General features: G+C 48.9%; 1 protein-coding gene across 1 annotated transcript in view; it reads right to left on the minus strand.

The window, feature by feature from the left end:
* Positions 1–2,331: 2,331 nt before the first annotated feature.
* Positions 2,332–16,087, minus strand: part of SIX6 (SIX homeobox 6) — a 17,623-nt gene continuing 3,867 nt past the window's right edge. The window contains exons 2-3 of the mRNA XM_009891222.1: positions 15,050–15,096; positions 2,332–2,703 (exon numbers count right to left, since the gene is read on the minus strand). Of these exons, the coding sequence (XP_009889524.1) occupies positions 2,332–2,703; positions 15,050–15,096 (419 nt within the window). The remainder of the gene's footprint in view (positions 2,704–15,049; positions 15,097–16,087) is intronic.

The following is a 16,087-nucleotide window of genomic DNA, read 5'->3' on the forward strand; positions in this document are numbered from 1 at the left end:
TATTGTCCAAGTTTAACAGGAGGGAAGACGTTCCCCTCCTGTCCTTCAATACATCCAGTATCCTCCAGCTTGTAGCCCGGTGGCAAGGATGCTATCCTGGCAGGAAAGCAGTTGAAGCTCTTAGGGCTGCAGTGGATCTGGGTACATGCAGCTCCTCCTCTTCTTTGGGCTGGCTTTTATGAACAGAAAGCACCTGTAATTGCATTTAATGAGGACCTCGATCCTGTCCATATATTAAAATGCTGAGGGAATTCCATGACACGAATCCAAAGGTGCATTACCTGGTAATGCTTCTGCATGGGAGAGGACTTGGCCAGCAGGTTGTTACTCACCCCAGGCCAGCGCAAGCATGTGCAGCAGTGTGAATGCAGAGGATTTTCTGTTCCAAGGAGCGTGGGGAGGAATTTGAACCACACTGGCTGGCTGCTGAGCTTACCAGGGTTTGAAGTGCAGTTTTGGATTTATACACCTAAAGCGTGTTCAAGGCTTGCTCCAGGTCTATCCTTTTGAGAACAGCTGCTTTTCTTGCCACACCACTTGCTACAAGAGGATCAAGGAGTAAGTACAAGGAGCACAAGCCAGAGCACTTACGTGCCTGACAGCCAGTCTGTTTTTTCCTAAGTATATAATTTGATCTAAAACAATGCTTACAATCGTCATGTTGCCTCTCACCACTGCTGTGATGACAACACAACTAAAGCCAACCGCCAGAGGACCATGCTGCGCTCCCCTCGCCCAGCTGCTGGGCTGGGATGTTCCTCATCCCACCAGAGCAACTGTTCTGTGTGTGGCTGAGCCTAAATGAGATCAGCTGCACCCAACCCCTTCCCAAAATGTTTCCGAGCTCAGCACTTCAACTTACTGCCCACAACCCTGTCCCCAAGGTGACACTGGCACTGGTGACAGTAGGATAGCGAGGTTTCCACAAGGTGGCATCAAAAGACCTGGACTTCCCCTCCCAGAGCTCAAACCCCACAGGATTTAGGGCTTTCCTGAGATTGTTTCAGCATCAGCTGTAGCTGGAGACATCTCTAAGGAGAGGGAAGAGGGGAGCCTGTATGATGTGATTTTTGTCAGGGATTTGGCCTGGAAGGGTCAGCCCTCAACCCTGCCACCCACCACTGCCTTCCTGGGGGCTACAGGAGTGTTTGACCACGAGACCTCATTGGAGAAAGGCAGCCATAGACAGCAAACACCCACAGAGCTCCCTAAAGAAATAAATGTACTCCCCTCCCTTCAAACAACTTCAGCAACGGGATGGGGGCAGGGGGGCGATGGTAGCAATTGCCAAAAACACCAGGAAGAAATAACCCCACAGCTTGACCCAGGGCTGATGTGACCAGGTGAGGCAGGTTTGCCTTTCACAGGGCAGCAAAGCCAGAGAGAAACCCCAGGGAGGGGGAAACAACAAACACAACATATTTGGCCCCAGAAGTCATTCTTATATAGCTCTATCATTGCCCGATGATTTTATTCAGTGGCTGGGAGGTGAGGTTTGCCAGCCCTTACTCAACAAACATCGTCCCTGAGGTGTGGCCAGAGCTAGTCCCACCCCAGCAGGAGCGGTGGCCTCAAATGTTGCCCCATCAGAGCCGTAAGTGGGAGGGATATCCCAGTGTCAAACAGGCAGAGCTGTGTGTGCTGCAGCTGGAGTGTTTGCCCCCTGACAGCAGTGTTTGCCCCCTGACAGCATTGGTTTCCTAAGATTTGTGGATGTGAACAGCGGTCCTACAGTGCCCTGAGGCTGCCCTGGGTGAGCATTAACCTGGCCAGGCTTGTCCCCGAGCATAGAAGTCTGTCAAAAGGATGGGGTTGGACACGGAGTAAGCGTATTTGAGTGAGCATAAAATGGCTTTGTGGTTTGTTGTGTTTGGACGGTTTTGGCAAGAGGCAAACTCCAGCGGGACTGCTGAAAGATTGCAGCCCGTGGAGAAATTGCAAGTCAAACCAAAAAGATGACAAATCTGTGACCTTGTCCTTTTGGAAGAAGCAGAAAGGGGTAATCTGTGAGAGTCTGTGTCCCTCAGCAAGCATTCAAACATGGGGTAAAAGCAAATAACCAAGCCCATGCAGAATTACTGCAGGCTCTAACAAGATGCAATGCAGGAGGCTGTCATTTTGGCAATATTAAGCATTGGGTTGTCCAGTCTTGCAATAATGAGTGCATCCTTCCTTAAGAGTTGGGTAAGAAGATGTCCTTTGAAGCAGCAGGGTTTTCTTGGTTTGCTTTTTTTTTTTTTTAAACTGAAAAAATACAATAAAAGATCAACCCTAAAAAAAAAAAAACCAAACCCCAAACAAATTAAAGATTAAATTAAGGCATAAATACGACTAAGGGGAGCTGAACCTGGCCGATGTCCTCAGTCTCTCCCGGTCCGAGGAGCTGGTGCGCTCCCGTCTCCGCACACGGTGGAGCTGTTGCTCCGTGCCAGGGCCGGGGCTCCACCGGCGCCACCGGCACCACCGCCCGCTCCGCCCGGACCCGGACCCGGACCCGGACCCGACCCGCACCCGGACCCGGACCCGCACCGGACCTGGACAGAGTGGATTTGACTTTTCTTTCAAAGACTTGGATTTTGGCTGAGAGGCAGCTGGAGGGGTGAGGGCAGCTGTGCGCAGAGCGTCTGCATAAAGCACGGGTGACCCTACATCTCCCCCAAAATTTAAGCTTTTTTGCTCCCGAATGGGGCCAGGAGTCAGGGACTGAGTCAAGGGGAGCAGGTTTAATCAGGTAGAGGCAGGCTGAAGTGGGAACTGAAGCCCAGATCCTTACCCAAGAACTTTGCTTCAGGTGTATCTGTCTAGGAGAAAATATAATTGAAAAAGCCCCAACAGTTCCAGCTCGTCCGTCTGCCCTCCCCCTGGCCATGGGCTCCCCTGCAGAGATCCCTGCCTGAGCACAGGGACCACTGCTGTCGCTGCCTGTCCCTGTACCACCTCGTCTGGCCCAGCCCTGGTGTGACTCAGGACAGGTAAGGAGGATATTTGTGTGGCTGATCCATGCCTTAGGATCCGTGTGTCTTAGGAGGTGATGCCTGGTGCCAGCTAGGTGAGCCCTGCCTTGACACTGAGACAGCTCCGAAGTGTGACACTGAGCATGGGGACAGCCAGATATAGCTCTGCTCACCTGTGTCTCCTTCTTGTGGCCAACACCATTGTGTACATCTTTGGACCTCGCTCACACGTTCATGCTTTCCTGGAGTGGGGGTGGCCTGGACCCCATTTCTCCCTGCCACACTCAGCAGGTCTGAGGTCTCACTCCTTTTGAGCCGAGGAGACTCACAGGTGCAGCGAGTAGGCTGGGGATCAATGGTGCCTTTAAATAGCCCGACCCAAAGCCTCTCTAAGCAGTTGGCTTTGTCAAGGAGTGATAAAACTGCCTGGCTGTAAGCTTTTCTGTCCAAACCTTTAATGTTAATGTTACCAGATATACTCTTCTCTTCCTTCCCAAGTGAAGGAGGAAGGCAATACTCATCCCGTGAGGAAGGCATCGCTGCCATCCATCTGCACGGCAGCTTTCACGCGAGAGGGTCACTGCAGCCCTGCCACCACGGTGCTGGCTCCTGTGCACCCTGGGCTGGCACTGAGCATGGGTACGTGCTGACGTTTCTCCGGCGTTGGTGGAGAGGCTACCCTGGGAAGCCAATGGGGCATAAGATTGTGCTTAAGTGCTTTCCCATCTTGGGGCTTGTAATTATTAATAATCATAGTTAATCTCTGCCTCATACAAGTCGGCCTGTACACCACATCTTGTTTAAGCTATTTAAGATATCCTTTTTTTTTTTTTTACTGCAACCATCTCTGGGCCATCATATTATCACAAATGGCCTATGAATTACCAGTTACTTGTTTTTAGTGTTTTACGGCAATGTTCAATGACAAAGAAGCAAGAGAAATCTGCTGGTCTTCAAAGGAAAACCTCAAATAACCCCATGCCACATCCATGTGTTTTCAGCCTGCCACCCAGGCTATGAATATTGCAGATATTACATATCTTTGTATGGTATTTGTTAAATATTTAAGATCAGAGAAGAGATTTTAGCCTATAAGGCTGCTTCAAGTTGCAGCATTAGAGACTTGCAAAATTATTGCTGGAAACCACAGACAAACATAGGTTTGCTTTTGGATCCAGGCTCCTAAAATTTTGTATGAGGTTAGGCAACCCAAAGGTTAAATACAGGTTACAGCTCATCCTAACTGCAGCTGTAAAGAGACAGAGGATAGAAGAGCTGGAGTGGACAGCAAGGAGTTCTGTTCGGCCAACAAAACCCAAGGACTTCACCAAGTATTCTTAGGCATCATCTTGAATGAATTTTACATTGGGCAGAAGGTGATTTAAGGCTGGGTCAGGTGGGTTTCTTTTTGTTTGGTTGGTTTTGGTTTTCGTGGGGTTTTTTTGGTTGTTTTTTTTTTCCAGATATCCTCAGAACTGCCTGAGCTGGTATAGAAGAACTTCCTTTTCACTTACGCCATGAACCAAAATCATTGCCTTTCTCTCCCATGCCTCTTGCTGTCCCTCTGGCCAATATGGTCCCTCGGTCTTTCCTGTGAAAGCTGGGCAGGAGCTGCACAACTCCAACAGCGCCCTGGAGAAAAGCTGCAGGATGATGCTAAGCCAAGACCAAACCTGTCTATAATAGGTTATCTTAGAATCATAGAATCACAGAATGGTTTGGGTTGGAAAGGAGCTTTAAAGGTCACCTAGTCCAACAGCCCTGCAGTAAGCAGAGGCATCTTCAATTAGATCAGGTTGCTCAGAACCCCGTCCAACCTGACCTTGAATGTTTCCAGGGATGGGACATCTACCACCTCTCTGGGCAACCTGTGCCAGTGTTTCACCACCCTCACTGTAAACAATTTCTTCCTTATATCCAGTCTGAATCTACCCTCCTTTAGTTTAAAACCATTACCCCTTGTCCTATCGCTACAAGTCCTACTAAAAAATCTGTCTCCATCAATATTCAATGTGTTATATTTGACGACAGTGATTGAAGTCTCATCCTTTGACTGGCTATACAGACAGATCTCACCTGCAGGACCCACTGGGGCTGTGGCTGGCTGGTGGGGCACGTTCACAGCCTGGCGTTGGGGTTTCAGGTGTGAGGGTCTCTGCCAACACCCAGGGGATTTTCACACCTTCTCGGGAGCCGGCAGGAAAAATAAATTCTCTCTGGCAACTCCGTATGGTTTTGTCTTTCCCATCAGCCGCCTCCTGGGGAATGGGCTCCGACTCCCTGTGCCCATGGGCTGCTGAGAAAGCAAAGGCGAGTTTTGAGTCCCCCCAGATCCTGGTGCAGGGCCAAAACCAGGCTCAGGCCAATCCCCACAGGTGCTGCAGCCCCTCTGAGCAGCAGGAAGGGGGAAGACCCCAGGCACGGGGACACCCCCAGCCTGCTGCACTGCTGCTCACCGAGCATGGACTGTTTTCTTCCTGCAGTCACCTTTGGGCCTGGCAGTAATCTCGAAGCATCTGCTTCAAATCATCCAGGATTACAGGAATTAAAAAAAAACCCAATTAGAGGCCCAGGGTCCTGCAAGTACAAATCCGTTTAACCCTAATCCAGGCTGCTGCCCCTTCCCAAAAGGCAAAGGGACAGTCCCCACCAACTGTTTTTTGTGTGTTCCAGCACCATCTCCTCTCCTCAGCTTGAATTTACTCATTTTTGCCCCAAAGGTAGTGCCAGGGAACCCGATCATGCTACTGGAGAAAGGGCATGCTTGGCCCTGGCATCTGAAATCAGCTGCACAGACACGGGGGCTGGTGCCCACCTCTGCCCCCATGCACACTCAGAGGGGCTCCCAGAGGACTGTGGATGAAAAAGGGGGTGCAAATAAACCTGAATGTGACATAGCGCCCGTCAGGGTCTGTACACCAGGCAGTGGCAGGCTCCTCTACTTGTTGCTCACCATCATGTCTAGCCCTCTGTCCCACCAAGACCACCTTCAGGGGTTCGGTATGCCCTGCAAGAACGTGGACCAAGGTGTCTGTAGTCCCACGCTCAATTGCCCACCACTTTGCTGACAATTCATTGTGGAAATGCTCCTTTCAGATGCACCACAGAAATCAGACTGTTTCTTTAGAGTGAGGGTAGAGACTGAAAATTCATGAGGAGAATCTCTCTTTTCCTTTGAAATCACCCATTTCTTTCAGCGCTGCACCCCTATTTCTTACAGTGCTATTAGGCTCTTCTCCAGGTAGCTAAATCTTTCACCTGCAGCCCTAAATCCCATAAAATTAAAATGCATTATCCGTGGAGTGTGCCCAGTGTGAGTTACAAACTCTGTGGATGATGCATTTTAATCAACACTACATCCCTCCCATGTGTGGTAGACTTTGTATTTGCTGGCATATTTTGCATCAAGAAGACATCCATATTGAAAATAATCAGTGCTTTAATTGTTAATAATTGAGGAGGGAAAATCTTGAATTAATATTCAGGCATTCATCATACGACCCTGAGAGATGGGTGATTGTTACAGCAGGAGATAAACAACGCTTTTTTGTTTGTTTTTCTTCTTATGCATGATGCAAAAAAAAAAAAGAAAGATGATCACAGCAGAGCTTGCAGACAGGTAATGCTGCAACGGTTAACGCAGCTCGACCCGTTAGAATGTAATTGTGTGACTGGAGTGTCTGTGAGCTAGACAAGAACTTGTGCTGAACGTGATTAGTGCCCCGTTCAGGTATGCTGAGACAGGAGATGCTGCAGTTGGTAGAATTTTCCACCCTTCAAAGGGAGGTTCGTGGGTGAGAAATCCTCTTCTGGCTCAGGAAGTTCCCCAGCTGAGGGGGAGCCTTGCAGCATCGCAATGATTTTCTGCGCTTTCCTGGTATCTCCTTTTGATGCTGTCAGATCAGGCTGACCTCTGGGCTCAGTAGGGTGAGGGCAGGCAGGGGGTGTGAAGAAGGTGTGTGGCATTAGCAGAGAGGGCGGTGTGGCAGCAGCATGTTGGTGCCAGGCATTTTGTGAGCCTGGGGGGAAATTAGATAAGCTCTGGAGAGATACGAGATACGGGAGAGGAGCTCTCGGTGGGCGATGGGAGAGGGCTGGGGAAGAAGAAGAGCAGAAAGGAGGGGACCAGGGGGGCTGCAAGGATGCTAAAGCAAAGAGCACATGGAAGAGGGAGGGTTTGTCATGAGCAAACAGGCAGTCACTGCGGGGCAGAGGACCCACCATGAAAACGCCCAAGCGCTTCCCTCAAGCGCCTCAGACTTGCCCCAATTCCTGTTGGCTTTGAGGTCTGGCACCTCTAAATTCAGTGCCACGGGGATCCCAGTGCCCTGAGGTGGGTGGCAGAGGCCACTGGGATGCAGTTACAGCCTGGGAGGCTGTGAGCTGGGGTTGGGGCAGGGACACAGCCGTTCCGCAAGTGTGTGTAATGCTAGGCCGGCTGTGTGCTTCATCCTTGTTGGGCATAAAAGCCACGTTTAACTCATCATGTCAATATAACCCCCAGTTTACAGACTTGTGCATTTGCTGACTTTTACTAAGAGCTTTGTTAATCTGGTGTATCCCTGACTTAAAGGTCGGTCAACTTCCTCGGAACCTGGAGCTTTCATCCTGGGGTATTAGGAGATGCCAGCTGGATATGATCAGTCCCAAATTTTATGAACAGCACCTGTTGAAGGACTCTCCTTGGGAACAGACATTTGCAGGATAAAAAATGCAGGTAGCTCATTGTTCTAAGACCAGTTCCTGAAATTTCTCTGGTGCAGAACTGAGAGACGGGAATATGACCACACAACACCCACGGGTGTGTACGACTTCCATCATTCAAGAAGATGTTGGCTGTTAAAAATGTTCCCAAACTTCTGCTTGACAGCTAACTTTTGTTCAACTTATATGCCACTCAGAATATATACCTGAGAAATCTAGGTCAACATCTTTTCTTTCTAACACAGCTAAAGTCCTATCCATTTTGATACCCATCATGAGGCAATTTCCTTCTACCTCCGGTAGAGGCTGTAGCCCATTTCACCAGGCTCCAAGACAGCGAGGTACTCTCTGGATTTTCCTGATGCCTGGCAACACAGCTGCTTCTGGAATGATGATGCAGAATTGCAAGGGTGCAAAGAGATTCCTCTTAGGCTCTGTTGTGCAGCTTGTTCCAAAGTTTTTAACGTCCAGTTAATTAAAGCCTTGAAAGCTGGAATTTGGTGTTGCTGTAGCAGGACCTGATCTAATGGCCACCAAAGTCAACAGGAACCTGTCTGCTAATCTTAAGATGTGTTCGGATCTGACATAAATTGACAACGAGATGCAATGTAGAGCGCAGGCAGCTAATGCTGAAGGAAAGAGCATTTATTTATGCTACAAATAATAAATACCATTCTATTTATGAAATGAATGAAGCATTTCATTAATTACATTTAATTTTCAATGTGACCAAGTCAGTCTGCTCCATTGCTTTTTTGTGCCTTCTGAAACTTTGCTGATGCTCCCAGGCATTTCATGTCTTCTCTGAGCCTGGTCGCCGTTGCTTAAATAAATATATGCAATAGCTGCAAACAGGATCAGCAATGCCCCCGTGAGCAGCTAGGGCAAGGCACTGGGGGCTCACTGTGCCCTCACGTGTGTGTACGTGGAAGGTGAAACTTAGAAACCTCCTAATGGCTAAGTCAATCTAGTAACACAAACAAAACCGAACAGCCAAAACGTGTATCTACATCCATATGTATGTACAGTGACATGTAGAGGTGACATGTGAACAGCCAGTTCCAATGCCTGGAAGGCCATGAGAGCCTCGGCAAGGTGACTTATTCCCAACAAAGCACGGGAAATTGTTAAAAGTAATAAAGATAACAAATAAAAATCATGCTGCAGCACCGTTAAGAACAGCCTTTCTTCTGTCACCCTGTCTCATGCAATGCAGATGTGGCCCCCAGCCCCTCAATGCTTCGTGGCACAAATAGCCCCATTGACTTCAGCGGGACCAGCGGAGAGGCTGAGGACTGCTACTCATGAAGGTAAAGCTTTGCAGGATGAGGGTAGCGTACAGCGACAGCTCAGTCCTCCTTCCGCAGTGCGGGAGAGCAGAAAAAAAAGGCGTTTTTGATGAAATTGTTGAAGCAGTGGGGATTTACTGAACCAGTGTTACACTGTCCATGCAGCTTGCTCAGTTTGCTGTTGCTAGCAGTTCAGATATTGTCCAAGCTGTCCTGCTCATCAGTGCATGAACTCTGAAAACACTTAGCCACTACCAGCTCTGTGCATTATTTCAGCTGGAAGAGCCGTGGTAGGTAAAGTAACGATGATGGATCTAAACGATAATAAAGTCTCCCTGTTGAAAATTTAAAGTGCTATACAACTATTTTTAGTGACCTCTCCAGCTGAGATAATGCAGAAAGCTAACTAAATGTGAACATCCATCTTTGGTGAATTGATTCTTACAGTTTGCAAACCAAGGTGAATTGTAGGAGGTTAATGTTCATGCTCCAATACAAGAGATATCAGCTATATAAAAAGATGTATACTGTACATGTAAAGAAATAACCTATTAAATGTCTAATGTGGATGCAATGTTTTCTGTTTTTTTTTTTCCTTTGAGCACATTTATTTCTGTAATGGTCATTTAGTTTAGACAGAACACTAAGAGCTCCCTCCCTCGTATCCTCCTCCCTCTCCTCCCTCCATGTGTGTATAAGTGTGTGATGTGTGTGGGTGAAAGGGAGGGAGAAGACTTTTGCCTTTGATGCAGGAAAGCAAAGATTTCCTGGCCAGGGTATTCTGATACCCCATTGAGACAAAGTATTTAAATTTGAGTTTTCAAAATCAAAAATATTTTTTAAATGTTCTAAAATGGATTTTTTTTTTCTCCCTTCAAGCATGCCCTAAACCTGAGTTCTTGGATCAGCATTTTCAAATTCGGGACTCTAAAATGAGGCAACTATTTTTTGTGGCTTCCTAAATAAACATGATGAGCACTGGCAGCTCGCTCTCTGTGAGGAGATGCAGAGCACTGGATGCCTTTGCAAAATGTGGCACATATTCCAGGACTGCTACAGCAAATCCTTTACTTCTCAGAGCTCATTTATCTCAAAAGGGCCCCAGACCCAGCAACTCGGCCTGCTCCCCCTCCTGTCCAAACCCTCAGATGGCAATTAGCAACATCAATAAGTAATAGAACAAATACTTGCCTCTAAAAAAACAAGCCACAGACAGAACAGCTGATTCACTTTACTCTAAGGCTGCATTACAAACCTTAATTTTTTATATTTCATCTGTTTAAAGCCCCAGTTGTACAAACACTTAGCTTTGAGATGAGCCACTTGAAAGTCCACGGGTGATGAAGGATGGGTGAAAGGCAAGACCTGACGCTGCAGGGGCCCAGGGTGAAGAACCATATCTATTAAGTCCCACGCACACCAAGAATCCCACCATAGGGAAGATGTTTAGCTGAGTTCCTGCGGTTCAGCTCTTTAGCAAAGAGCTTTTGGAACGGAAGAATGAGTCCATTGACCTCTCAGGTCCTGGAGACAGTGAGTTTGCAGCAGAAGCACAGCCAAAAGAAAATGGCAGAGACCAGCTAAAATACTGTAATAGGCATACTTATTCACATTGCATAGTAATAAATTTAATTACCAGGAAAGACAGCTTTAAAAAGTTGGAGACGGGTGAGCAGGTCCACCAAGGGACCATGAACTATGTGCTCCTAAGTACCAATGTGACTCTAGTATTGGTTCAAGACCCATTCCCCATGGGACACATCACACCACTGAAGCCCTGAGGTACTTCAAACCCACCAAACAAGTCTGCTGAGAAATACTCCACCAGTTTAAGCTAAACGACCAAATTGGTTAGCATCATTCCTTCAGCACTTGAGGATGTCAAGGGATAAAAAGGATCACAGATTGGGTGGGAACAATACTCACAGAAACTCAGCTTTGGCCTCAGGAGTCTCATCTACCTCTGCGGTCAATAGGCAGAGACAAGCTTTTGCAGACAGTGAACTTGATTAGAGAGCTGATCTCCGTTAAAACTGCCTAGATCTTCTTGCTGCTAAGGATGGAGGGGGAGGAGGGTGGAACTGTCTCTCCGGGCAACAGAGCCAGATTGACGGTGCCGGTTTACTGCGCCAGCATAACTGGAGTGGGATTAGGTGCTCCGAGTCACCTACCTGAGAACTTCTCTCTCCCACTGACCGTGCTGGCAGCCTGTGGAGATCAACCTCCTTCATGTCAGCTTTGGGGACATCTGTCCCCACTGCCAACCTGCACATGAGCAGGTGCATAAGAAAGTGATTGCAAGCCAAGGTAATTCTGAAGAACAATCCACAAAGCCTTCAAATTGACTTAAGAAACAACCTGGCTTGAAAAGCGGTTTCCAGTATAAATGTCCTGATAGAGATGTTTACGAGAAAGCTTTTGTCTCTGGCTTATAGACATCGCAATTTGCTCTGTGAAGAAGAGTTGCACGTCCTTGTGTTTCTCTGAAGTGCCTGAAGAACACTGGACCTGGGTGTCCCTATGTGTGGCGGACTTCACTGTACATTTAATGGGGAATTATCCTACAACATGATGTTCCAGCAGAAGAGCTGTGATGCTGTCCTTGGCTACCTTGGTATTACAACTATGTGGAATGAAAGCATTTCAAGAATTTCAAGATGCACCTGTCTTTCTGTAGGTGAAACTGGGAGGAATGGTGTGTCTTTGTTCTGGATGGAGCCACTAAAATTTTTTGAAAGAAGATTCAAAACAACAAAAGTCTTCCAGTGGAAAAAAATCATGTCCTGCTCTCCCATTGCAGAACTCTCCATTGAAATCAACGGGTGTTGAAAAAGAGAGGGTAGTGCTAGAATAAAACTCCCCACTTGTCCTAGTGAAGCCCCAAATAGTGTGTCATTGCAGGTTACTATGGAGTTATTGAATAAAGGCTGAGAAGCTTGTTCTGCTGATCAATACCTGTGTGTGTGGATGCAGATGCAGATCTCAGCAGTGGCTGTGTATCTCCTGCAGACTCCTCTCCGAAACCTGCATTCAGCTGGTGTGAAGTTTTCTAAGGGATTGGACTTCCGAGAGTAGTGCAAATAAGGCACGGGTGCTCAGGACAAACGGACGCTCCCTTTCTGCTCCTACCGCTAGGTTATGATAACCTCTCTTTTCACATCTTTTCTTTATATTAGACCACTAACAAGTAACAATGACAAAAAAACCTACCGGGAGGAACAGCTTTAAATGGAAATGAGGAGATGTGTCTAAATCCTTTAGGCTGTTTGGGATGTCTCAAGTGATTTAGGCTGGCTGTATCTGCACATTAAAACTTATGAGGGCACTGAGGTTCATCACTTATCCAATTAAAACGTTAGAAGAGTTCCTGACACGGCGACTCAGACCAGGCAGAGCTGTCCCACATGGTCACTGGGGAACAGCTCAATAGCTAGCACAGGCTGTGGAGCCTTTCCCCATCAGCAGTATGGACACAGCCACCCTATTTGGAGGGCAAGAGGGCTGAAAAGCATAGAGCAGGGCCTCCCACCAGCGGGCAGCAGTGCCAGGACTTGTAACTTAATAGCACAAACCCGGCAAAGTGGCTGCCTTGTCTATGACAGGTCTCTGCTGTAACAATAAAGAGCTAAAACCCTGCCAGATATTTTCCAAGCAGGAGTCTATGCTGGGTTAAAGGCATGTTTGGGAAAGAGGGTCTCCATGTGGACACCCTCCTGACAAAGCTGTTCTGATTGTCTGAGGGTGAGCTGGAGGTGGGGTCCCTATAAATCCAGATTTTGGGGAGAGCAAGCTCCCAGTCTTATCTGACACGGTCTCCGTCTTTATTCAGCTTGGGATGGGCACAGTGGGGAGGGACTCCTAGAGGTCCCACCAAGCCCCCTCCTGGGGGGTCACAAGAGAGGAGACCCCAGCAATAAGTGGGGAGGGCACAGATCCCCTCCCACCCATGCCACGTGCATGGGTCACAGTGGGGAAGCCCACAGAGGTGGGCTTAGCTCAGTGCTATGGGGCAATCCCAAGATGCAAGAAAAGCCCCTGGGGCTTTACTTTATGTGGTGCAAGAAGAGGCTGCGAGGGCAGAGCACCGGGTGATTGGCACCATTTTTAGGCTTTCTGGGACAGAAACAGTGGAAGCGGTGGGGAGGGCTGATGCCCCGGGGCTGACTCTAGTGGGATGGAGTGGCATCAGGAACTGCTCTGCAAAGTGGAAGAAGACAACTAACGAAGTGCAGAAGGTTGTGGGGCCACAGTGCCTCTTCCCATCTCTGGGAAGAGGCAGAGAGGGCAAATATATGCAGCCACTTGGCTTTTATAAGGTTTGAAGCTGAAAACTACCCTCCAAACCATATTTCTTCCGGCAAAGGTGTGTGCCAGAAAGGTCCATGTCACAGATCAGATGGGAGCGGGATTAAAATGGGCTCTGCTCCAGGCAGTTTCTGCATTTTAGGGGAGCTTAGACTGAATGTAGGAAGTGGTGAAGGGAGGGGAGCCATTTCCTGGCCTTTTGCTGGGAGTCTTGCAGCCTGCCCTGAAACAGAAGGGAACAAAAATCCGAGGGCTTTATCCATCACCCCTGTGCCAAGAATAAATGCCGATAGAGTGCAAAGTGCTCTATCCCTCGGGGGATCTAAGATGACATGTTCCTTCCCTTGATTCCTAGCTAGGTCTCGCCCTCTGAGCTCCCCTCGGGGGGGAGCACACCAAGGTCAGCCCAGGGTTCAGGCTCCGTTGTGGGTGCTGGGGCTGTGCGGTGGCCTTGGGGAAGGGACAGGAGAGAGGACAGGTCAAAGTGTGCCAGCTTCTGCACTCCACAGTGCCCTTTGCATTTGGCCTCCCACAACTCCATCCTCCTCTCCAGCAAATACATTTGGATCTTCCGCTGAAAAAGAAAGAAATAACATGAATATAAAAAGCCGGTGCCTGGGGTTGCTGAGAGGCAGATACAGACACTGCTGGGAAGTATTACGCTCTCTCTCACGGTATTACCCCTGCATCAGCCAGGGGTAACTGGATCTGCGATAGACTCTGATCCTCCCAAGCCTTTAATTGGATGCGTGAAAGGTCCAAAATGCAGTTCACTCTCATGCTTCTCCAGCTATGAGATGCACCGTCTTCTTGTCACACAAGGGCGCTTATCGAGCCACCTTTCTAACCTCTGATGCCAGCCAGCCCCCAGGCCAGCAAGCCAAAGGAGACCCTTTGTAAAGGAGCATTCCCAGCCAAGTGGGGTGACGGTGGCAGCAAAATATTCAACAGCTTTCCAGACACCCACCCTTTTTCTAGCCTGCAAAGAAAATGCTGTAGTTAGACAAGGGGCAAAAAGCAGTGGCAGAACAATTAAGGAACAATCGCTCCCTTCTGTGGGATCGGGCTGCGGGACGGGACCAGGACGAGTACTCCGCAAGGCTCATGCAAACTGGAGCACGAAGATCAGCGTGCAGCACCTGTGTGTGCCAGGCAGCAGCTGGGGTAGCACTCCCGGCCTGGAAAGGCCGGTGTGGCTTTTCCAAGGCTCCTGCATCCCCCAGCCCTCCCTCTACACTGGTTTCCACCGCAAACAGCAGCAGCCCTCTTCTGCAGTGCCGGGGCTGGGACAATACGCCCCGGATAAGTGGGCCTTCTGTCCCCAGCTGCACCGGGGCCAGGCTCTCCCCAACCTGCAAGTCTTTTGCTTTCCTCTTTATTTTTTTTTTCCTCTTGCAAAATCAATTTACGGACAGCTCACTCATTTTCCCCCCTTGCAAACTTATTAGCTATTCAGCCCCGGCGAGCACTCGTAAGCATCCTTTGTCCCAGGGAGGGCTGGAGACCCCTTCATTAGCAGTGATTACTCTGAGCAGTTTGACAGCCTCCCAGCCCGCTTACAAGACTTTCCCATTCAGCCCTGCCCGGGGCTGCCCCGCTTCTCAAAAGAAACGGAAATTTTCAAACATCTCTCCTCCCCCCCCCATCTGAATAGAGAAAAAGCTGTTTCTCTTCTCCGCCCTCCCCATTCACTTCACTTTTGATACAATATTTTCCTTCTTTGTTAAACCGGAGAGAGAAGGGTCAAGGCAGACTTTTTAGCCACCCTTTTTTGAGTGTTTTGTTTAATGTAAATACAAGATCCCCCCCTCTTCCCCTATTATTATTATTATTATGATCCTTATTGAAACAGCCGAAGGCTCGGGAGGGCGACGGCTTGGGCTGAACTTTAGGAAAAAAAAAATTGCTGAAGGTGCCAGGGGAAAGGCATTCGCTTTCTATGCAGGAAGGGAAAGGGCAGAATGGAGGAAAAAAAAAAAAAAAAGAAAAAGAGGGGGGAAAAAGCGGTTTTCTTCCGTGGGTCTTATCGGTAGAGCCAAACGCGGCCGGCGCAGCCCCGCGGCCCCTGCGGAGCTCCGGCAGAGAAGAAGAGGGACTGGGAGATGCTCAGCTCCCCTGATCCTTCCCCACCGGGAACCGGGACTGCTTTTCTCAGGGTGGCTCCGTGCTCCTCTCCTCTCCCCGACTGCTGTTTCGGAAGGGGTTGATTTGCGGCTGGCGGCACGGAGTGTCGGCGGGAGGGTCCCTCCACAGCCCACTCGGGAGATCCAGCATCCTTCATACCGCTTCAACCCTTTGTCGAAATATAGAATATTCGCTGCCTATCGTCCAAATTCCAGCTTTTTTAGTTAGAAAGAAATTCCACGTTATCAGAGGCTGAGCGGGTATGTTCATATAATTCTCTACCCCTCAATATGTCTTTTCGAAAGCTTTAATTCCCCGCAATAATAAATGCTACCTACTCTGCCCGCAAAAGCCAACGGAGAAATTGCCATCCGCCTCCCGGATTCCCGGGGAAGGAAAGAAAGAACACAGTGCGTTTCAGCCGATTCTGTTTTGGGGGGGAAATCCGCTTTTACTCCCCCCCCCAAAAAAAAACCCTCCCGGGTGGGAAGAGCTGCCCGCCAGCGAACCCACCGACCCCCAAACCAAAGCACAACCCCCACCTCGTTTGAGCTTTGAGCAGCAAAGACGGGGTCCTCTCGCACGACTCTGTCGGGAACAAACCCGATGGGGTTTAAAAGGCAACAAACCTGGGGCAGGGTTGGGGTGCAAGATGGGCTCTGGCTCCTTTCCGCAGATAGGTCCCCCCCAAAGGGAGCCGGGCAGCCCCCG

The sequence above is a fragment of the Charadrius vociferus genome, unplaced genomic scaffold (assembly GCF_000708025.1).
Source record: "Charadrius vociferus isolate BGI_N301 unplaced genomic scaffold, ASM70802v2 scaffold308, whole genome shotgun sequence".
In the NCBI taxonomy this organism is placed as follows: domain Eukaryota; kingdom Metazoa; phylum Chordata; class Aves; order Charadriiformes; family Charadriidae; genus Charadrius; species Charadrius vociferus.